The sequence below is a fragment of the Maylandia zebra genome, linkage group LG9 (genome assembly GCF_041146795.1).
Source record: "Maylandia zebra isolate NMK-2024a linkage group LG9, Mzebra_GT3a, whole genome shotgun sequence".
Taxonomy (NCBI): Eukaryota; Metazoa; Chordata; class Actinopteri; order Cichliformes; family Cichlidae; genus Maylandia; species Maylandia zebra.
Window position 1 is genome coordinate 5625475 of NC_135175.1, and position 22026 is coordinate 5647500.

Genomic DNA, 22026 nt, shown 5'->3' on the forward strand with positions numbered 1-22026 from the left:
AGTGAGGTATGTGTATGTTTCCTTAAAAATAAGAAGCCCAGCAAAGACTGTAAATGTGTGTGTCGTACAGTGTTGTTGGAGGCCAAGTACAGCAACAATCCGACTGGAGACAGAGTTTTAAACTGCAAAACGATTAACGTGGAAGTAGACCGCAGAGACTTCTGGACCACTGAATAGCCAGATCCATCAAAGTGAAAGGAAGTTTCCTCTGCTTGGGGACTGTGAGTGACACAAAATACAAGTCAGAATTTGCATAAGGAATGTGCAGATTTAGCAAACTGTGTGTGTAACGTGTTTGTGTTGCGTCCATGTAAGTGCTGTGTACACGTAAATATGTTAAAACTTGTGTGAGTACCTGCTGAAGCAGCCGCCACACTCTCCCTCTGTATGGTCATAGTTCCAGAGTCCAATGTTCTGCTCATTCAGTGAAACTTCACCCAGGCAGCCCTGGAAGGTGGTCGATCGCAGTGCCGCAGGCCGCTGAAATCAAACACACCGAGTTAGCCCTTCTTCACCTGCACACAGACGTGCATACCTGATGTGTACCTGTGTATGAGCTCCCAGCCCTGCGATGTAAACAAAGCTGTTTTCGTCGATGTCTAAAACTTGGAAGGTTCCTGGTGATGTTGTTGTTACTGCTGGCAGCAGAGCTGACTCAGAATCCAGCTGATGGACTGACAGTGCAACATGTGATCCAAATCTGCCGGGATCATGACATTGTGGCATACACAAACACAGCTGTAAACCTATATCCACCTGCGTCTTCAATCGTGTGATTAGTTTAAATCGTTTAGTTTAGTTTTGTGGGGGTTCTGTTACCGTGTAGCATTGATCTTTGTCCATCTATTGTTGGTGATATCCAGTCCAGGAAACTCAAGCCGGGTGCTGCCCGAGCCCACATCCCACAGTAGAGAAACCTGTCCATTATGCATCTCAGCAGCCAAGAAGTCCATCTGAAACAACAGCTTCAGTTAGGATGCAGAACGAAACAGTTTCTGTTACTACTCATTAACAGCAAGTTATTGTCTTTACCGTAGTGTTGCTGCCCAGGTAAAAGAGCAGGTTATTTGGAGTGGTCGTCTTGACGATCAGATTCAGAGTGTTGAAGTTACTGGACTGAATCGATGGTCTGTAGGAACGAACACAGCCTCTGTCCGCTTGCAGTGCCACCTTAATCTGACGATGTTACACCACAACACCATCATTATCAAGAGAAATTGTGAGGTCTTTACCTTACAATGTAAAGTGCCTTGAAATAACTGTTGTTGTGGATAATCATAGTCACAGGATTATCCATCCTGGTCACAGATGTCCTAATTCTCTGGTTGAGGCTGCCTTATCTACGGTAAACTGTTTGCTGTTCATTTCTTTCCTGTTTGAGGAGTTTTGTAGACATCTATAATCATTTTGGGACAGTGATAGAAGCCATTGTGTGAGTGTTTACTTACCGATGCTGCCTGTCTGCGGGCCTGATAGATCAGCTCCCGGATGTCAGACAAGTTTCTGCTCAATGTTTCTCCTAACATTCTCATTGGTTTTATTCTGTCCATCAGATGCTGTGTACGATATTCTGCCTCCTCCATCTTATGCTGCATCTCATTGGCTGAGCACACAGGAAACAGGAAGAGTTAGGCTAAAGCTGTCTTATTTAATGAATCATTTCAATGTAAGCAGCTATCTCCTGGAAGTTTTCAGTCTTTTGAATATGTGCCTTTTACAGCTGAAGGCCCCATCCAAAGTTGTGTTTCTCAATGTTTACAGGCCTCCCAAATACTGCAAAGACTTTTTTAATGATCTCAGTGAATTGCTGTCTGTGATCTGTGTTGATTTCGACTGTGTAATTATTGTTGGGGATTTTAACATCCATGTGGACAACCCTCAGGACAAAGGGACTAAAGACCTGAGTAACACTCTGGGCAACCTTGGGCTGACGCAGCATGTAACAGAGGCCACACATAATAGAGGACACACTCTCGACCTACTGATCTCCAAAGGCCTGAGCATTTCAGAGGTTACTGTGTCTGATGTGGGCCTGTCTGATCATTACTGTGTTTTCTTTGAAAGTAAAATTTCAGCCCACACAAATACGTCAACAGCAGTGATAACAAAACGGTGTATAACTGAAAACAGTATTGAGATCTTTAACCAGGTCTTCCCATTAACACCTGACCTGCCCAGAGGGTCAGTCAATGAGCTCGTCAATAGCTTCAATGCTAAAATGTTAAATGTAATGGACACTATTGCTCCCATTAAGGTGAAGGTTATCTCTGGAAGGAAAAAGTCTCCATGGAGAAACTCCACACTGGTGAAAATGAAAAAAGAGAGTGTAGGAAAGCTGAGCGCAGATGGAGAAAAACAAACCTCCAGGTTCATTATGACATTTATAAAGAGAAACTTCACAATTATAATTTACAACTGAGGAATGCAAGGAGGTCCTACTTCTCTGACATCATCACTAAAAACAGCCATAATGCTCGGGTCTTATTTTCTACAGTTGACAGGCTAACAAACCCTCCTGTGTCAGTGGCAGCTGAACTTCATTCGACCATGGCCTGCAATGACTTTGCCAAATTCTTCACAGAAAAAATCCAAAAGACAAGCAATTGGTACATCAACAGCAGATCCGGAATATGTACTGTGTCCACCAAAAAACTGTTTAAACACCATGAAACAGTTTCCCTACCCTATTAACCCTATTGTACCCTATTAACAGCAAAGACCTGGAGGACATCTTAGGTCAACTGAACAACTCCTCTTGCTGTTTAGATGTCCTGCCAACAAGTTTTTTCAAAAAGGTCTCAAAGACTTTAGAGTCAGACCTGTTACAGATCGTCAACTTTTCTTTATTATCAGGTGTGTTTCCAGAATCACTAAAAACTGCTGTAATCAAACCTATACTGAAAAAGGACAATCTTGACAAGACACAAATGAACAACTACAGGCCGATCTCAAATCTCCCGTTTTTAAGTAAGATCATTGAAAAAGCAGTTTCCCAACAGCTCAGTTACTTCTTAAAACAGAATAATTGCTACGATGCCTTCCAGTCAGGTTTTAGACAGAACCACAGCACTGAAACTGCTCTGACCAAAGTGTTTAATGACATATGTATGAATACAGACAGTGGAAAAATGTCAGTCCTAGTTTTACTGGATCTCAGTGCAGCATTTGATACAGTTGACCACAACATATTACTCAAACGACTGGAGAACTGGACAGGTCTCTCAGGAACTGTACTAAACTGGTTCAAAACATACTTAGAAAACAGGAAATACTTTGTATCAATAGGTAACTTCACATCTGAGCAGACAAGCATCACATGTGGAGTTCCCCAAGGTTCCATCTTGGGACCCCTTCTGTTTAACATTTACATGCTCCCACTGGCACAGATTATAAAGAACAACAAAATAAACTATCACAGCTATGCAGATGACACACAAATATACATCACAATGTCACCAGGAGACCGAGGCCCTGTACAGGCTCTTGGTAAATGCATTGAGGAAATTAATGACTGGTTGTGCCACAATTTTCTAAAACAAAACAAAAACAAGCTAAACAAAAACAAAACTAAAGTAATAGTCTTTGGTGCCAAAGAAAAACGATTACAGGTCACCAGAGAACTTCAATCTGTACACCTAAAAATCACAGACCAGGCGAGAAATTTGGGTGTAGTGATGGATGCAGACCTAAACTTAGAAAAACACATTAAGACAATAACAAAGTCAGCTTACTATCACCTCAAGAATATATCAAGGATAAAAGATCTGATGTCTCAACAGGACCTGGAAAAACTAGTCCATGCATTCATCTTTAGTAGGCTTGATTACTGTAACAGCATCTTTACAGGTCTACCTAAAAAATCAGTCAGACAACTACAGCTCATTCAGAACTCTGCTGCTCGAGTCCTCACTAAGACCAAAAAAGTGGACCACATCAGTCCAGCTCTGAGGTCCTTACACTGGCTGCCTGTCCGTCAGAGGATAGACTTTAAAGTTCTGATGCTGGTCTATAAAGCTCTGAATGGTTTAGGACCAAAATACATCAGTGACCTCCTGACCCAGTATGAACCTTCCAGATCCCTCAGGTCATCTGGATCCGGTCTTTTATCAGTTCCCAGAGTCAGAACCAGACACGGAGAAGCTGCATTCAGCTTTTATGCTCCATATATCTGGAACAAACTCCCAGAAAGCCTCAGGTCAGCTGAAACACTCAGTTTATTTAAATCCAGGTTGAAGACTCACCTGTTCTCAGCTGCATTTGAATAAAGCACCAAATCCACACTTTAAGCTTAAATTTCAAAACTTACATTTAACTACTGATTTTATCTACTGTCTTTTTAATCAATTTTAAATCATGCTTTTTATTGTTTTTGTTTTTTAATGTCTCTGTAAAGCACTTTGAATCACCTTGTTGTTGAATTGTGCTATACAAATAAACTTGCCTTGCCTAAAGATTTGGATTTTTATGAAACCAAATCATTTGCGTAAAATCTTAATGACAAACCTGCAGTGTGTGTAAGAGTCATCAGCTGACTAGTCTCCCTCAATGTATTGTTAGCGTTTTCCACCAAAGAAGAAGAATCCTTCAGCTGTGCTCTGAGTTTCTGCAGCCGCTGCATCGCCTCCTGCAACTTGGAGTGCGCTGCTGCAGCCTGAATCTGGGTCTGCTGCAATGCCTCAGAAGAACCTGATAAACACGAGTATCAGTATTGTATTAGTATCACTGTTTCAATACGTCAGTGCATTAGTACATTACGCATATCAGTCCTTTTACCATTTGAAAGGCTCTGTAACGCTTTGACGGGCTGACGGAGAAGCAAGCTGGAGTTATGAACACTGTCTCTGACAAGTCCAAGTCTGATAGTTACCATGGAAACATTCAGCTGCAGGTCTAAATAAAACAAAGAGGAAAAAGTTTCATCTAAAAGTAGTAATTCAGTCCACACATGGCTGATGTGCAATGATAGTCCAAATCATTGTTTCATAAACAGAAACATTATCACACCTTCAGCCGCACTGCTGATTCTTCGGCTTTCTTCCAAAATATCAGAGGAAACTTCCAGCTTTGCTTTGCCTTCTTTTGACAGTGGCTGCTCCGATTGAACACTCTGAAATACAAATACATATAGGTGTTATACATTTGCATACCAACAGCCTCTCATTTACCTTATTGCACTGCTGTCTCAGGCCAAATACAGACTTACCGTGTTTAGGGCTAAGGAGGCAGACACTAGGGCAACTGAAGCCATCCGATGGGCAGAGTCCACTCGTTCTGTGATGTCACTGTCAAACTGAGCCAGCTGACTACCATTCTGAGACACGTTACGCACTGATGACAGAGAACTGAGAGAGAAGAGTTTTTATTTCAGTGGGAAAAAACAGCAGGAGCACACAAACAGAGGAAGAGGAACACAAAATACCTGTGCAAGGAGAGAGCATAGCTCTGCAGCAAGTGGGCATGTTTCTCTGCACGGTAAACATTCTCCAGAGCATCGTTTTTCTTCAGCCCCATTACCAAACCATTCACCTGTTTCCTCAGGAGGGGGCGCCCCTGATCCAGCTCAGCAGCCAACATCTCAACCTGCTGATCAGTGTGACATAATTATTATAGCAAGCGTCTGCTGGAAAGCTTTATTATTGACTACTATAGTTTCTCTTACTCTGGTGTGGTTTCTTAACTCCTCCGTCAAACTGACAGCATTTTCAAGCAGCAGCTGGCTGTCCTCCATTTGTGAGTCCAAAGACAGACACGCCACACTTAGGTTCTGATGGCCAGACTGACAGAAAGAGAGAAAGAATAGCAACAAGACGCCTTTGAATTTCAGAAGAATGCTAAGACAATGTCACGCGTGTTTTATAAAGCAGAGAAACAGCAAAAAAAAACGTGAGCTCTGCTCTAGTCTTACTGACCTCTCAATGCTTTTGACTACAAGGCTATTTTGAACATAACAAACACAACAAACTCCACGCAGATTGGCCCTAGCCAACAGGAGATTAGTGATGCTCAAAAACTAGTTAATGCATTTACTTCTTTTATTTTATGTCGAGGTTATATTATCAGGCTATTCTAAAGGTTTCCTGAAAGGCCTTCAGGTGATCCAAACTGTGCCGGGGAGAGACTAGACCAGGGGTGGGCAACTCCAGGCCTCGTGGGCCGGTGTCCCTGCAGGTTTTAGATGTGTCCTTGAACCAACACAGCTGATTTAAATGGCTAAATTAGCTCCTCAACATGTCCTGAAGTTCTCCAGAGGCCTGGTAACAAACTAATCATGTGATTCAGGTGTGTTGACCCAAGGTGAGATCTAAAACCCCCAGGACACCGGCCCTCGAGGCCTGGAATTGCCCACCCCTGGACTAGACTATGATCCTCAACCATGTGCAACTATACTCTGCACTTCCAGTTTGACTTCAGGAATATTTTTTTAGAGCAATCCAGTAATTTCGCTTCAGCCTGTGGTCTGTATATGTGGACTTACCTGATATAGCTGCAGCAATGTGTGTGCAGTGTCCAGCAGAACGTTTGTTTCTATGTTGTGCTGCACTGCATCATTCAGCGTTGTGTTTGCATGTTGCAGTGTTTTAATGTCAGCAGTAAGTGAAGTAGAGAGACGGCCAAGCTTGTCGCTAGTGGCCACCCTGCTGGACAGGAAGTCGATCTGCACCGATTGAAAGAGAGACTCCGAAAGGCTGGAGAGAGAGAGAGCATGTTAACGCTGTCCTTATGTGTTTGTGTATCAACTATATTGCTGTGTTGCTCAAACAGACCTGAGCTCCTGACTGGCTACAAGCTCTGCAGCTGTTAGGTTTACATCTTTGATGCTGTTTAATATGGACTCTACGTCCTCCAGCAGATGCGTCTGATTGGCTGAACCCAGTCCTTCCTCTGCAGTCTGATTCAGGTGTGCTGCTTCCCTCTGAAGCACTGAATCAATTACAGTTTTCACGTTTGATTAAAAACAACTTGTTTGCTGTTGGTAATGGTGTCTTCGTTGTTTCATTAATTAATGTGTCATTAAGCATTCATTATTCATCATTCTGATATTCTGTTGTTATTTACCTTGAATGTTGTTTTGAAGTCTGGTGATGCCCTCCAATAGGAGCGCGCCTCGGGAAAAGCTGTTGTTTGTGGACACGTCCACTATCTGGACATCGTTAGACAGACTGTTGACCTAGCCAATCAGGAATTGGGAAAAATTTTCCAATGGGATGGGAAAGAAGTTTTAAAAGACCAGTCAGTTATCAGATGTGGAGAGTACAAAAGTGTTCAGAGCTAGCTAGCAGCTAACTCTAGAATTACTGCAAATGTTATCCACTGTTCCAGGACCCAGTACCATTCTCACATTGTTTGCAATGTGCAATGTATTACAGTAAAAACTAAAGGGGTGAAAACACTCTGAGTGACACACAGAAGGTGGTGTAATGAACCTTTAGCAGACAGGCGGGTGTGCCTACCTGCTGCAGTAGAGAGCCGAGCTCAGAGGTCAAATAATTTAGACCTTCTTCCACTCTAGATGTGGACACTATAACAGAGTTGTTCTGTGAAGACACCACCTGGGGAGACATGTTGTCATCATTTCAGTATGTCGTACATCTCGACATGAGCAACAACTTAATCACATTTTTGTACCTGCATTTCTCTGGTCTGATTCTCCAGCAGCCACAACTGCCGGTATGATGACATTGCAATGGTACTCAGGTTGAAAAACAGGAAGTGATTGTGCAACTCATCCAGGTCATCCAACAAGATACCAGTACATTTGTCATCACATGCTGGAAATAAAAAAAGAACATGTTAGTCACGTGTCTCATGTTAGTGTGTGTCTGTGTGTGTGTGGTGTGTGTGTGTGTATTTACTCACACACGCACTCGCCTTCCTGGAAGATGCTCCTCTTTTCACACTCGTTACATGACTGACCTTTGACCCCATCCTTACATTCACACTCTCCAGTCAGCACGTCACACAGCAAGTGGAGGGAGCCCCATGCACTGCAGCTACACTGTGAACACACACCGCCTGGTACTGATGGGTTACCATAGTAACCAACTGAACACCTGGAGGATGGCAGTGTGAAAACACAGCAAGCAAATTTTCACAATAAAAGTTGCATTAATTAGATGACGACTTCAGTATATAACAAAGGGTCTAAAGACAGATGTGACGTAATGATCTCACCTCTCACAGTATCTCCCTTCATAGCCAGGCTGGCAGGCGGTGCAGCGGAAATCACCTGCTGCTCCTTCCAAAATGCAGGTGGGACTAAAGCTGCACACACACATACAAAAATAACAACATGCCAAAGTTGATCAATACCAAAATTCTGTATTATATCCAGGCATTAATTAACATTAAATATAGCAAGTATGTTTGTATTTTGGACTGTTTGTCAGTTGAAACAAGTTTTTTAAAGTTACTTTGATATAAGTCTGTGAAGGTTCTCAGTCATCCAGGTCATTGTAGTCAAAGGAGCTTGCAAAGAAAAGCGTCTGGACTTCTTTAAGTTGCTTGAAGACATTTCACCTCTCATCCGAGAAGCTTCTTCAGTTCTAAGGTCAAATGGTGGAGAAACTCCCACTAGGTTTAAATCTGGGACTCTCCACCATTTGACCTTAGAACTGAAGAAGCTTCTCGGATGAGAGGTGAAATGTCTTCAAGCAACTTAAAGAAGTCCAGACGCTTTTCTTTGCAAGCTCCTTAGACTACTTTGATATAAGGTTTCCACTTTTTGCTGTTTAGGAGCTGGGCCTAAAAGACACATGCTTAACTTAGCTCATGTATCTTAATAGCCTGTTATATAATAAGCATCATAGGCCTAATTAAGTTTATTTTATATAATAGCCATGCTAACATATCTAATTCCAGCATAAATTTTAAAACTGTGACATTTTAAAACAATTTTACACAATTTAAGAATCATTAAGAAATGAGGCGCAAGATGCTCGATGAAGGTGTGCACCTGTTGTTCAGCAGGGGGCATGCACATGGTGAGCAGTCGCCGATGGATCCTTTGACACTTCCATAATAACCTGAGGCACATTTCTCACAGCTCTGTCCGCTGGTGTGATGCTTACAGTCCTGTGTGAAAAAATACAGACTCTACTAAATTCTGCAGTCTCTTGATATTCTGCGCTGACTATGGTTCTGTCTTTAGTTTGCAATCTCCTCTAAAATGCTCGTATGAATCAGTGTTAGCACGTTACTTGACACTGTCCCGTCTCAGCGTCGCACTTTTCGCTGTGGTTGTTGCAGCGACACCGAACACAGGGGCGAACAAACATCGACTTCTTGCTCTGCGGTGACAACTCAGACTGAGGTTGACGGAAATATCCTACGTCACAATCCTGCAGAAGGATACATGAGAGAGGCAGAGATGTGTCAGGAAATGTCTTTGATGATGGTAGACGTAGTTACGTGAACTGGGCCTCACTCTGCTTAGTGTAGGAGAGAGGTGCACGTTTCCTGCCTGCCAAATTCAGCTGTGGGCATTTCGTCTCCCTTGCAGAACTGCATGCAGGGATTTCTCTCTGCCTCCAGCACATTCTGTCTGTTCATGTCCATCTCCAACCTCTTCTACTTCTACTCACTTGCCTGTCCCATTCTATGTGAGTCCTTCCTTGGACTGGAAAGATTTTTACAGTACAAACAGTCTTTATTTTATATCTGTTTTATTTTTAACTTCTGCTTTAGCTACCTCACATCCATACTTATGACATGATCTAATTTTAATTAACAGAAATGTCTACAGCCTATGCAAGGACACTGGAACTTCTGGAGAAACCCGGACCAGCAGAAATCCACACAGGAAGCTCCCAAATATGTTTGACCCCAGAACCTTCCTGCTGTTAATAGAACCGTCCAAAACCATTAACAATACAAATACAAATTCAAATATAAAAATACAAACAGTTCCAGAAAAACATGTATACTGTGTAAAATATATATTTTTTTAATGTGCAATGATTTGCAAATCGCATACACCCAAACACAGAACATAGAAAGCATATCAAATGATTAAACTGGGAAAATATTTCAAAAAACTTTAAATATTCCTATGTTTACCATGTTCAGCCATGAACATCTGGGAGAATGCCAGTTCTGGACTTTTGGGAGGGCTGCTGTCCCATTCTTGTCTCATAGAAGATACTACTTCAACAGTCTTGGGCCTTCGTTGCCAGATTTTTGTTTTCAGTTGTTGAAAAGTCTGGACTGCAGGCAGGCCTGTTCAGCACCCAGACTTGTCTACTGTGAAGCATTGCTGTTATAATACAGGCAGTGTGCAGTTTCGCATTGGCTTGCTTAAATATAATCAAGGCTTTTCATGTAAACAATGTAATCTGTATATGACGTATATGTTGCTGTAAAACCTTACTACACCTTTTAGCAGTGATGTTGCCTGTCCTGTGTAAGCTACCAATTCCATAGGCACTATTAGAACAGTTTCCACTTTGTCTCACTGCATTTTGAATTTGGCCCAGAGATGATGGCAGATATTCTTTTATAATGAGTATGTATGGCCTTTTCTTTGTATGACACAGCTCAAACATGAATTTCAGGATTGCGGAGCGAGCATATACAGTGTTTTCTATGACATGCTTATTTGTAATGCATGTCATAGAAAACATGCAGGGCCCAATGAATTTTCAGTCTTATCCTCGCACATGCATGATTCTTGGAGTCCTTTGATGATATTATATACTGACGAGATTTTCAAGGCTGACGGTCATTATTTTGAAATTACTCAACAATTAGTAGAGCTGGATGTATCAAGACCACTTTTACGTGGTCTTGGTCTTGTCTTGGTCTCGCTGTTTCGGTCTTGCTGTCTCAGATCAACATAGTGGTCGGGAGATTTGAAGTCAACAGTATCCATGACACACAATGTAACGTTTGATAATGTGTCATGCGCAAAAGCATCAGCTCTAAGAGCCGTGCTTAGAGAGTGCTTTGTAGTGAATCAGAAGAGTCGACTCCCATTGAGCGAGAGCCGGCTCCTCACTTAATTTCCTTTTGCTGCTCAGCTCTCACACAGTGGCTCAGCTATGCTCCAATTCTCCATATTGTGTCCAATCACATGCGAGGATATAGGATAATATCATTATGTGAAAAACAGAGAGGGTGAGAGACACAACAGTCAAGTGGAGCGTGCGTCTGTCCTCTCAGTGAGTGAGTGAGACAGTAGACAGCGGTGAGGAGGGCTGTGCGAGTGCGTCGCAAAAACACATAAATATGCCTGACACCCGTAAGCGAAGCAGCATCTGGCTGCAGTTTAAAGACTTTTTTGTCTTTGTCTTGGTCTCGTCTCGACTTTGTCTTGGTCTTGACTCGGTCTGTCTTGGTCTTGGTATTGTCTGGGTCTTGGTTTAGGCGGTCTTGACTACAAGTCTAACAATTAGTAGATGTAATTTTTTGCTCAACCTCTGCCCATTTGAACTTGTAGGAAAATGCCTCTCTAAGACAATCTTTTTATACCCAGTCATGGTGCTGAGTTGCTGCCACTAAACCTAATAGTTGCAAACCTCCAGCTGTTTCGTTTCAGTGTTATTTACTTTTCCAACCTCATTTTACCTCAATCCAACTGTTTTTGGGGCATATTGCCGTTCAAAATAAGCTAAGAGTTTTCATGAAATAAAGTGTTTTGTTTTAGACATTAGATATGTTTCTACTGTTAATAAAATTGATTCTGTTTTTATTTATATTTCACACAACAACCAAACTTTTTTGGAACTGGGTGTCACGGTTCTGGGTCATGTTGACCCAGCTTTCTGTTTCTCATGCTTTGGTGTTTTTCTAGATTATGATTTATGTTCTGATTGATCAGTGATACTGTTTTGATTATGATTATTATTTAGTAGGTTTTGGTCAGTGTCAAGTCTGTCTCTGTCTAGTCCGTGTCTTAGTAAAGTGTGTTTTGTTTCCTGTTTTACTTTGAAGGTTCTTGTTCCTGTCTGATGTCAGTGTTCCAGCTTTGCTCTCCCTGTCTCGTTAGGTCTTATTTCTCCCAGCTGTGTTCCCCTTCTGTCTCTAATTCCTTGATGACTCTCTCAGTGTATTTAAGCCCAGTGTGTCTTTGCGTCAGTGTCGTGTTGTTAATGTCTGCTCACCCTCACCGCGTGTTCCATCTGCTAGCATGCCTAGTTTAGTTAAGTTTATGTTCCCTTTTCTGCCCACAATAAAGCTGAGTGTTTTGAGTTTACATCTGCCTCAGAGTCCTGCATTTTGGGTCCTTTCTCCCTGCCTGCCTGCACACAGCCATGACACTGGGGGTAAGTTACTCTTTCCACAAACTGGATAGAAAAGGGTTTCAGTTTTTAGTTAAACTTGATTAGCTAGCTTAATTCACTTGATTAAGTCCAGGTGCAGACCTAGTTAGCCTCGGTAGCCACAACCACGGAAAGGAAGAAAGGGTGCTTTAGATAGTGCCCCACCAGGTATACAGTTGTACCACCACATGGTGATTACCTGACATGACAGTCCAGTGTACCCAGGTGGGCAGACACACGACTCAATCAGTCTGGCTACATTTCCGACTTCTGACTTCTCCACCTCCACTGCCATTTCCATGGTAATATTAGAGATCCTTAAAAAAACAGCACAAGAAAACTGGTGATCTCACAGCTACCATGACTTGTGGCCACAGACATGTAAAAAATAAATTTCCTGTGGAAGAAGCCCCCAGTTTGGATTCTTCTTGGTCTTTCTGCTGCTTCTAAAAGAAGTCAAAGTTTATTTCTATAGCACATTTAAAAGATAAGCGTACATCAAAGTGCTTCACAATAAAACTGCAATGCGGGCGAAACAAGGAACAAATAATACAAATATAATTAAGACTACATTTAGCGATTTGAACGATTGAATTGATTCCGATGTATGGCTATCGACCGGGAGATTACTCCAGTCACTACAGCGGATCATCTGCCTCCATCTCACCTGCATCGTTCCTGTCACACCAACCCTATTCTTGGTCTCCTTCTCCACATCCATCCTCTGAGATCTTCCTCGTTTTCTTCTGCCTGGCAGCTTCAACATCCTTTGATGAATATGTCATATGTCCAAGCCATCTCAGCCTTGCCTTTCTTACTTTCTCTCATCCTGAGCTGTCTGTCAGATATAGTCCTGTCCTCTCTGACCACTTATAATGAAAATCTTTAACTCTGCCACCTCCACCTCTGGCTGTCGTTTTGTCAGCACCACCGTCTCCAAATCATATATCATAGCAGGTCTCACTACCCTTTCCCACTTGCTGCTGTCCCTCTGTCACAGATCACCTCTAACACTTGCACTCTTTTCTTCACCTCTTCAGCGCCTCTTTGTATGTTGCTTTGTCAGTGACTCCAGGTATTTAAACATAACCACCTTCACTATCTCTAATCCTTGCATCGTCACCTTTACCTCTGCATCCCTATCATTCACATGTAAGTATTCTGTCTCGTTTCTACTCACTTTAATTCCTTTTTCTAAGCGCATACCTCCACCTGCTCCTTGATTTAGCTACAGATCAAAATGTTATCCCACCACTGGGAAAGACACAGTATCTACTTTTAAGGTTAGGAGCTTGGGGCTTGATCAGCCCGAATTATAAACATTCCCACCTTTTACTCTCCATGTGCTTATACATGACTACTGCATTTTATTTCGCCCACAGTTTATTTTTAACCATAATCAGTTATTTTAATACAATGTGTAGTACAGTGTTTACAAATACCTGCTCTGCTGTAGTCTGGTACCATAAGACGCTTTGATGATGATGTACTCAATATTACTGAGGACGGACATGAAGTCAGCGTGACTCACCGACCTCTGTGATACGGAGTTAAAATACTTCCACTTGTGCTGTAACACACACACACACACACACACACACACACAGTGAGCAGGTTTTCTTTCTAAACATCTGTCTTTATTTTAACATGTTGCTGTACAGCTGTACCTCTGTCAGCCTGATGTCATGCTGAGTCGTGACACCATTGCTTGGAGCAACCATGTCAGTGTATATGGCAAGCTTCCTCAGAGTCCCGCCCCTCATTAGCACCTGAGGCTCCTGATTAGAAAGTCCTGAGCCATCCTCAGCGTGAAAGGTGACAGTGTAAGAAAGCAGTCCGCCATATGATAGTAGCTGGAAAGTGAAAACAACATAAGTACACCACTAAGCACACACAGCAGTTTACGCTACTACTATAATGAAGTGAAAATTGTAAAGTCTAAACCAACACATTTAAAGGTTGCAAGACTAAATCATTCTGTGACTATTTAAACAACCAAAGCACATATTTAAACAGTGTGGGCAACAGCAGCTGTCTGTTAGCCGATTGGGCTGAAGGTACAGTGGAAGCAACGAGACAGTATCAGGCATCAATTTGGATAATAGTACCTGGTTTCCTTCAAAGTGAGCGGGGAGCCTCCAGTAGAGCGGGCCTGTCAGCCCGCTGGTGTTGAGCTGACGGGTGTCGAGCAGCATTTCACTGCCCTGACGGTACACTCCAGATACAGTACCCTGCAGGTTTGACTGACTGACCAATGACAGGAATGGAAGAGTGGAGGAGTAAGCCAGGTACACCTGTGAGAAGGGACAGCATGAGGGAGAACTCTTTGGAGCCTTAACTGTGTATGTCATGATGCGTAAACTACAATGATTATGCAAAAGATGTACTCACTGGTACTCTGGTCAGTCCTCCCTGTTCCTCGCAGTCTTGGCTCAGTCCTGAACAGAAACACTGCAAACAACCATCTAGATTTTCAGCTGACAGTCCGAACCAACCAGAAACACACTCTTCACATCGCCGGCCTGAGACCCCAGGCTGAAAAAATACACACACATAGAGGACAAACTCATATTATACCCTACAGAAACATGTGAGCAACATAAAAAGAATTTGAGATTAACAGCAAAGTTTAACTTTCCCAGAGCAATCAAACATTTCAAGCTGTGCAGGAAGCAGTGCAGCACTTGATGCTACTGATGAAGGAAAATCTGCCCACATGTTCAGTTTTTGAGACTGTTTTGCATGTGTATGATTTTGGAATATGGAATTTCATGAGGGTCTTTTTATTATCTTAAGCAGGACCATCACTGATTTGATGAGATCTCTAAACCAGAACTTATATACAAACAAACAAAAACAACTCACACATTACCTTGCACACACAATTTCCAGTGTTTTGGCAGGAACACACCCCCAAGGTAGCGTTGCAAAAGGTCTCCTCTGTGCCTGCCATGTCACAGCCACAGGCTGAGCATGCTGGGTACCCATAGTAACCAGGTGCACACTGGTCGCATGACTTGCCAAAGAACCCCTCTTTGCACAGACATTGTCCATTGGTCAGGTCACAATGAGGGGAAGAGCTTCCTGCTTCACTGCAGCTGCAAGGCTAAACAGACACTACACAGTTAACCTGTCTCACAAGGTGTGTGTGTGTGTGTGTGTGTGTGTGTGTGTGTGTGTGTGTTACCTTGCAGCCTGTGGTGGGGTTATGGCCCCAGTAATTTTTTACACACTTATTGCAGGTCTCTCCCTCTGTGTGGGCGGGGCAGATGCACTCTCCATTCTCAGGGTTACAGTTCCCACCAGTGTGATCACAGGAGCATGCTGGGAGGAGAAAGTAACAATCAATTAGAGACAGAAATGTCAACAAATCAGCATGAAGACTTGTAGCTTACAGTTTATTACCTATGCAGCCTTTGTCATGGAACCCATAGTAACCCCTACTGCAGCGGTCACATTTGTGTCCAGTCACACCCTCTACACACTGGCACTGCCCCTCCTTATCACATGATTCAAACAGAGATCCTGATTTGTTGCAGCCACATGGCATACAGCCATGGCCACTTTGCAGCCCATAGAATCCTGACTGAAAAACAAGTTTTACACAAAGTATAAATGAAAATAACAAACACAAAACAAAAACAGTGTATGCCACACATGCATGTGTGTCTCTCACCTTGCAGTGGTCACAGGTGCGTCCCGTCACATTCTCTCTGCAGATACACTGGCCTGTTGTGACATTACATTGACTGGAAAGGGCCCCGTTGACATCACAGCCACATTCTGAAAGAAAGCCCCACTTGCTGTCAAAAATTACGTGAAACTTCCTACCCGTTAACAGCCCAGGTCAAGTGACACCACCTCTACAACAGTTTCTTAAAGTTGTTTGCTGTTTACTGACAAACAGTACAGCTTCTAAGAGCTTTTGTGCTTTTGATTCTTTTCTCCTCTCTGTGCTTTCTCTTCCATCTTCTTTCCCCTCACTCTCAACTATTTGCAGCAGCCCTGTGTATGGTTCTCCTTATAGGGGAGTTCTTCCTCTCTACCACAAAGGTAACGGTGCTGCAATTCCTTGAGAAATGCTAATTAAATAAAACTGAATTTTGCTACATTTTTGTATCTGGAAATTCAAGTTTGATTTAAAACAGTTGTGCAGACGAGAATGACTGTGAATCTCAACTCTTTTCAAAGTCTGGAAAATAAGGAAAAATGTACTGCTATAAATTATCAACAGAGTGCAGTTTGATTATGTCACCACTAGATAGTAGTATATGCAATCACAAGTACTGATACACACTCACACATAGTCACAGACAGTCATGTGATAGCAGAACAAAGAGTCCATAGGTCGACTCTAATCTGGATTTGTAAAAGATCAACATTTCAAACAAAGGCAGTGAGTGTTTCTCTGTGTACGCAATTCTGAGTGCGCCTGGGTGTTAGTTTTTTCCACACTGACTTCACTTTCCAGACTGAAAGCCTATTTTTCACTATGACCCATGATGCTTATTTAAACTATTCATGTATGTTGTGGTTAACATATTTAGTGTTTTGCTGTGATGGTTGAAAGGTCTTGCTTTTTCCTTGCCTGCTAGTCTGCTAGGGTCTGAGGGACATAAATTTCATTACTGTATGGTGAGTGCGAGCGTCCATGCAGAGGTCTGTGTGACAGCCAGTTTTTCTTGACTGTGGACTAATCCATGGAGACTTTAAATTACAATGCACAACTGTGCGTTGGCCTGTATAACAGGAATGACTCAACAGACTGTGTCCATGTCCATGACAGAGTATAATCAAGGCTTAAGAGCCTTCTTTCAGCAGAATGAAACCTCAGGCAGAGCCAGGCTCAGGGACGGGGAGTGATCTACCATGACTGGTTGAGGGCTGAGAAGAAAAATAAAATGCTGCTTTTATTGCAGGGATATTGGAAAATGTGGTACTATGAAGTCTTTAAGAAACAACGTGGCCTGATTATCAGGACTGCATATGTGAGAAAATGATTTTAAATTCAATTCTGGATTTAACAAGAAGCAGGTAACTAGAAGGTGATTTGGGAGAAACATGATCTCTTTTCTAGTTTCTGTTAACACTCAATGTGATGTGGTGGATCAACTGAAGATGAACGAAAGCATAAGAGAACATTATATTTATTTACACACATCCATATCCTGGTCAATAATGATTCCAAAATTTCCCAAGTGTTACTGGAGGCCACGGTAATGCTGTCTCTAATAAGTATACCATTAGACAGCGTGATTAATTTTTTCATGAATTTAGAAGTGGAAAACTCGATCTCATCCAGACTTCTATGTGTTTAAGACATAGCTGCGTGGGTACTATTCACACAGACCATGTGAATGGTCACAGTGGAAGTCGATCACTAACCTTTCAGTGTGAGAAAAACTCACATTAACAAATTGAAATCAATCATGTATCTAAAATGGTAAAATGGCCCATTTAGTCATTAAGTGTGTATGATTACTGATGTCAAAGCAGATATGTGTAACGCACCCCGACAGTCTTTGGTGTGCACAGCATCTCCATAGTACCCAGGCCGACACAACTCGCAGTGTCTCCCTGCTGTGTTTCCGAGGCAACGCAAGCATTCCCCGCTGACAGTATCGCAGTGTCCTGCCTCACTGATGTCCACATTACCGTTACACTCACAGCGAACGCAGGTCCCACCCACTACCTGTGGGTTCCCATAGAAACCACTAGCACACCTGAAGACACAAACCCATGTGTTATGCTGGGTTATCAGTTTATCATTGGGTTGATCGGCTTCTCAATCATACTTACTTCTCACAGTTGGTTCCAGTGTACCCATCCTGACACTGGTCACACAGTACCTGTCCAGATGCATCCAACACACAAGTGGGACTGAACCTAGGGCACAGAGGTGTTCTTACATACTGCCTGTACTAATAAACTTTAATTGGTTTGAATGAGGTCCAATGACAAAGACAAACCTGTTGGATGGTTTCGTTAGAGGGCATGGACACAACTGGCAGTCATCTGTTGTTCCCTCTGTGGCATCACCATAGAAACCCAGAAGACACTGATCACAATGAGGGCCCGTGGTGTTGTGGGTACAGCCCTGAGAAAAGTTAGACGGACGAATCAGTAAAAGGTCAGAGAGAGATGACCACACAGTGGACAGGGAATGAACCATGTGTCAGAACAGCAGGTGAGAAAACGGTTTCTGATTGTTCTGATTGTGACGTGACTCACCACACAAACTCCATTGATGTCACACTCAGCGGCATGATCATTGCATTCACACTGCATACAGTTTCCTCCAAACAAGATTCCACCCACTCTGTAGAAACCTGGTAGGCACGACTAAAACACAAAAATGCACAAACAATTAGGTATTGAACTGATATTACTAAGGATGCACTCCAATTTCACTTTGTCACATACACAGTACAACATGTAATGAAATGCTTGTGTCCCAGCTGCGCATAGGCTGCAGACGTAGCCGCGCCATTCCAGGGCTTGGTTTTAGCATGGGGGGTCTAGCCACGACCCTTATTGGATGCCGGTGGGAACTGTAGTCTTACCACTACACTACCCAGCTGCTGCACTTCAAACTTATTCTGGGCTTAACTGATTAGCAAACAATAAAAACATAGCCCTCACCTGTCCTTGAATTGAGAATTTCATTTAAGGGGCTGAGTCTAAAATAGTGCAAACTCCTCTGTGGTAAGATACTATTTTTATTTTTTTTAATTCTGTCCCTTGAATGTTGAAAGTCTGCATTTCAATAGCATCCAAAATTATGAAAAATAGTTTCAGTCTTAAATAAATTACCTCACAGGAAGTGCCACTGTAACCCCACGGGCATTCACATCTCTCCACAGCAAGTGCTTGAACCTCAGAATGCGAGCTAGCGTCACCGATGTCCAGAGAGACGGAGCTGAGGCTGTGATAGACAGAGACAGTCAATATTCCATCTTCAGCAGTGTTCATACTGATGTTGGGCTCCTCCTGCAGAATTGTGCTGGGGAGATGACTCGGTATGACTCAAGCTTCAGGTTAAGTGAATCTCAGCCTTGCTATCTGAGTCTTTTTAATCTCCAACTCAGCCTTAGATAAGTGATTTGACCATATGTTATCATTTACTTTTCCTCACCGTATCGTTCCGGTGGCGGAGGTATTCAGGTAAACTCTGACAACCAGTGACGTCACATCGGCAAGAACCAATAGCAGGTCATCTCGGGTAACATGCCTGCCTGTTTGGTCATACGCAAATTGCTGCCAGACCATTGGCACGTTAACCAATTGCTCAGCCAGTGTAGAGAGGGATAGTGGGAGAAGACGTGAAAGACGAAGAGCCAAACCATTACCCTGAGAATGAGAGAGTTTCTTCAGTCTGGATGTTGAAGCCCTTCAAGAGACCACTGCTACATTTTCAATATAAAACATGCACTGTGAAAATGTAGATGGTGTCTGATAACAACACAACATACCAATCTAGAGAAATCAAAATAGTGATCTAATCACATGTTTGTTCTCACCTTGATAATGATGTCACAGTGGGCGGACAAGGTGGGGTTTTCAAAGTCAAGTGGAGCATCATAAACCACAAAGTAGTTCAGGAAACCTCCATAAGACAACAGCTACAGACAGAGAGAAGTCAGAAAGTAGATGGAGAGACTGGCATGTGTTTGGCATAATGAGCAAATATGGAAATGGTAGCTTACCTTGTTACCAAGGAAACTTTGGGGTGCCGCCCACCACAGCATTTGTTGGTGGGTGGCACCAGAGGAAATGTTGCTATGAATGGGTATCTCATTGCTGTGAAGTACAGGGGTGGTGGTGATTGTTTCAGAGGGGAAGAGCAAAGCTTCTGCAGTAACCACCTGAAAAAAACAACCCCAACATAATTAGAGGTTCTTCATGATGTAGGCATGCAATATGGTGCTGTTACCTGAACACAGGTATTTTTTACCTGCCCTATGGACAAGCCAGAGCTCTCGCAGACATCAGACACACCAAAGCAGAAGCAGCTGGTACATCCGAGAGGATTGCTCTCCTGGAGGTTAAAAAAACCTGGCTTGCACAGATCACAGTGAGCTCCCATCACATTCTCCTGAGGATGAGAGAACAGGTAAGGTTAGGGACCAGGTGAAACACCAGAAAGCAGGTCAGATATTGAAGAGCAGGTGGTGTTTACCTTGCAGATGCAGGGGCTGCATGGGTCAGTGTTGATGCTGCCTGACAGGCTACACTCACAGCGAAAACACTGAGGAAAATCTCTGTATCCAAACGCACAACGGTCACACTGTTGACCTGCAAACCCCTCCTTACACATGCACTGACCTGCAAGCAAACCTAAACGTACACACACACACACACACACACACATCCAAGAAATATAGTTATACTGCAAAAAAACTGCTGCAGAACAACAATACTACCGCTACTACTAATAATAAAAATATACTAACCTGGCTGTGTGTTGTCTCTGGCGCAGACTGAAGACTTTGAGCCTCTCAGATCACATTTACATTCAACACATGGAAAGTCAGAATATGGAGAAACCTACACACACACACACACACACACACATACAGATCATGCAGAGAGACATTCTGAGTCAGGATCTCCAGATATAGTTTTACTTGTGTCAATACTTTAGCAACTCTGTGGTATAAATTGCTGCATTATGTCAATAACCTTAGCCAGTTTGTAATATTGTGTCAGTACCTCAGCAGGTCTGAAGTATCCATCTTTGCAGGTCTCACAGTTGATGCCAGCTGTGTTTTGCTGACAGTTAAAACAAACTCCACCTCCCTGACGAACACCGTGAGTGTTTAAACTCAAAGAGAGTTCAGAGATGGTTTGATTGTAGTAACAGTCGTCTGCTTTATTGTGACAGTTACATTCTGAGAGACAAACAGAGACAGGTTAACAAATAGCACACAAAGAAATGGTACTCAGTGTGTTTAAGGGTGTTTCTTACTTTCACACGTGTTTCCATCGGAGATGGTCCCTGGTTGCCATGGCTGCTGATGGTAACCTGGGCAGCATTCGTTACAGCTTTCTCCACAAGTATTGTGCTCACATACACAATGAAGCTTCTGTACTCACACACACACACACACACACACACACACACACACACACACACACACACACACACACACACACACACATATATTTCACCTGGTGAAACACTTTACATATGTTCCAATATACAGATGCTCGGGCGTTTGCCGTTACCTTGCTAACAGGGTCAAGTGGGCAGCTCTGAGCATGTCCATAGCAGATACACATCCCACCCACAGAGATGTCTTTGATGGAATAATAATACTGAGAAACATGGTAACACAAAAGGTATCAGAAAGTACAAGTCAGTTTATTGGTCAAAGATCAACTTTTTGCAGCTTATCTCACCCTCCGAGTGACAATAGGGTCAATATCTCGAGGATCGCGAGCACTCAGGGTCATCAGGTCGGCATTCAGTGTTCGGATTCGCTGAAGTCTCAGTCTGATGTAACGCGCCGACGTAAAATTCAGCAGATCTGAGGTTAAATCATCGGCTCCAGGTCGGCCATTAATTAGGGAGGTATGGATCTGAGAGACAGAAAGAGGCACAAGGAAAAGAAGAAAGGTCAAAGATGGACAGACGCTAAACAGAAAGGGAGACCTGCACATGTGATGTGACAATAAAAAAGTGATTTGATTTGAGACAGATAACATGAGCATAGCAAGTGCAAGCCTCACCTCTCCATGCTCTAGTGGGTTTAATCTGGAATAATAA

The 22026-nt window shown here is 42.8% G+C and overlaps 1 protein-coding gene across 2 annotated transcripts in view; it reads right to left on the bottom strand.

The window, feature by feature from the left end:
* Positions 1-22026, bottom strand: part of lama1 (laminin, alpha 1) — a 34081-nt gene that overhangs the window by 7829 nt on the left and 4226 nt on the right. Inside the window, exons 5-50 of one of the 2 annotated variants that reach the window (XM_076887911.1) lie at positions 21990-22026; positions 21660-21839; positions 21486-21575; positions 21226-21343; positions 20970-21148; positions 20711-20804; positions 20437-20594; positions 20212-20352; positions 19964-20122; positions 19778-19879; positions 19393-19607; positions 19071-19182; positions 18489-18599; positions 18227-18354; positions 18057-18143; positions 17769-17980; positions 15934-16040; positions 15663-15843; positions 15445-15581; positions 15130-15363; positions 14649-14792; positions 14366-14551; positions 13925-14110; positions 13700-13827; positions 12457-12574; positions 9198-9338; positions 8954-9072; positions 8173-8262; positions 7858-8051; positions 7627-7769; positions 7452-7550; positions 7057-7168; positions 6765-6921; positions 6476-6686; positions 5660-5776; positions 5420-5580; positions 5204-5342; positions 5005-5107; positions 4774-4890; positions 4504-4686; positions 1449-1603; positions 1033-1176; positions 820-953; positions 547-700; positions 356-480; positions 69-219 (exon numbers count right to left, since the gene is read on the bottom strand). The exon at positions 21990-22026 is cut by the window's right edge and continues 154 nt beyond it. In XM_076887911.1, coding sequence (XP_076744026.1) covers positions 69-219; positions 356-480; positions 547-700; positions 820-953; positions 1033-1176; positions 1449-1603; positions 4504-4686; positions 4774-4890; positions 5005-5107; positions 5204-5342; positions 5420-5580; positions 5660-5776; positions 6476-6686; positions 6765-6921; positions 7057-7168; positions 7452-7550; positions 7627-7769; positions 7858-8051; positions 8173-8262; positions 8954-9072; positions 9198-9338; positions 12457-12574; positions 13700-13827; positions 13925-14110; positions 14366-14551; positions 14649-14792; positions 15130-15363; positions 15445-15581; positions 15663-15843; positions 15934-16040; positions 17769-17980; positions 18057-18143; positions 18227-18354; positions 18489-18599; positions 19071-19182; positions 19393-19607; positions 19778-19879; positions 19964-20122; positions 20212-20352; positions 20437-20594; positions 20711-20804; positions 20970-21148; positions 21226-21343; positions 21486-21575; positions 21660-21839; positions 21990-22026 — 6493 coding nt within the window. Of the gene's footprint in view, positions 1-68; positions 220-355; positions 481-546; positions 701-819; positions 954-1032; positions 1177-1448; positions 1604-4503; positions 4687-4773; positions 4891-5004; positions 5108-5203; positions 5343-5419; positions 5584-5659; positions 5777-6475; positions 6687-6764; positions 6922-7056; positions 7169-7451; positions 7551-7626; positions 7770-7857; positions 8052-8172; positions 8263-8953; positions 9073-9197; positions 9339-12456; positions 12575-13699; positions 13828-13924; positions 14111-14365; positions 14552-14648; positions 14793-15129; positions 15364-15444; positions 15582-15662; positions 15844-15933; positions 16041-17768; positions 17981-18056; positions 18144-18226; positions 18355-18488; positions 18600-19070; positions 19183-19392; positions 19608-19777; positions 19880-19963; positions 20123-20211; positions 20353-20436; positions 20595-20710; positions 20805-20969; positions 21149-21225; positions 21344-21485; positions 21576-21659; positions 21840-21989 lie in introns of both variants that reach the window. The other variant, XM_023154859.3, reaches the window with a different exon arrangement.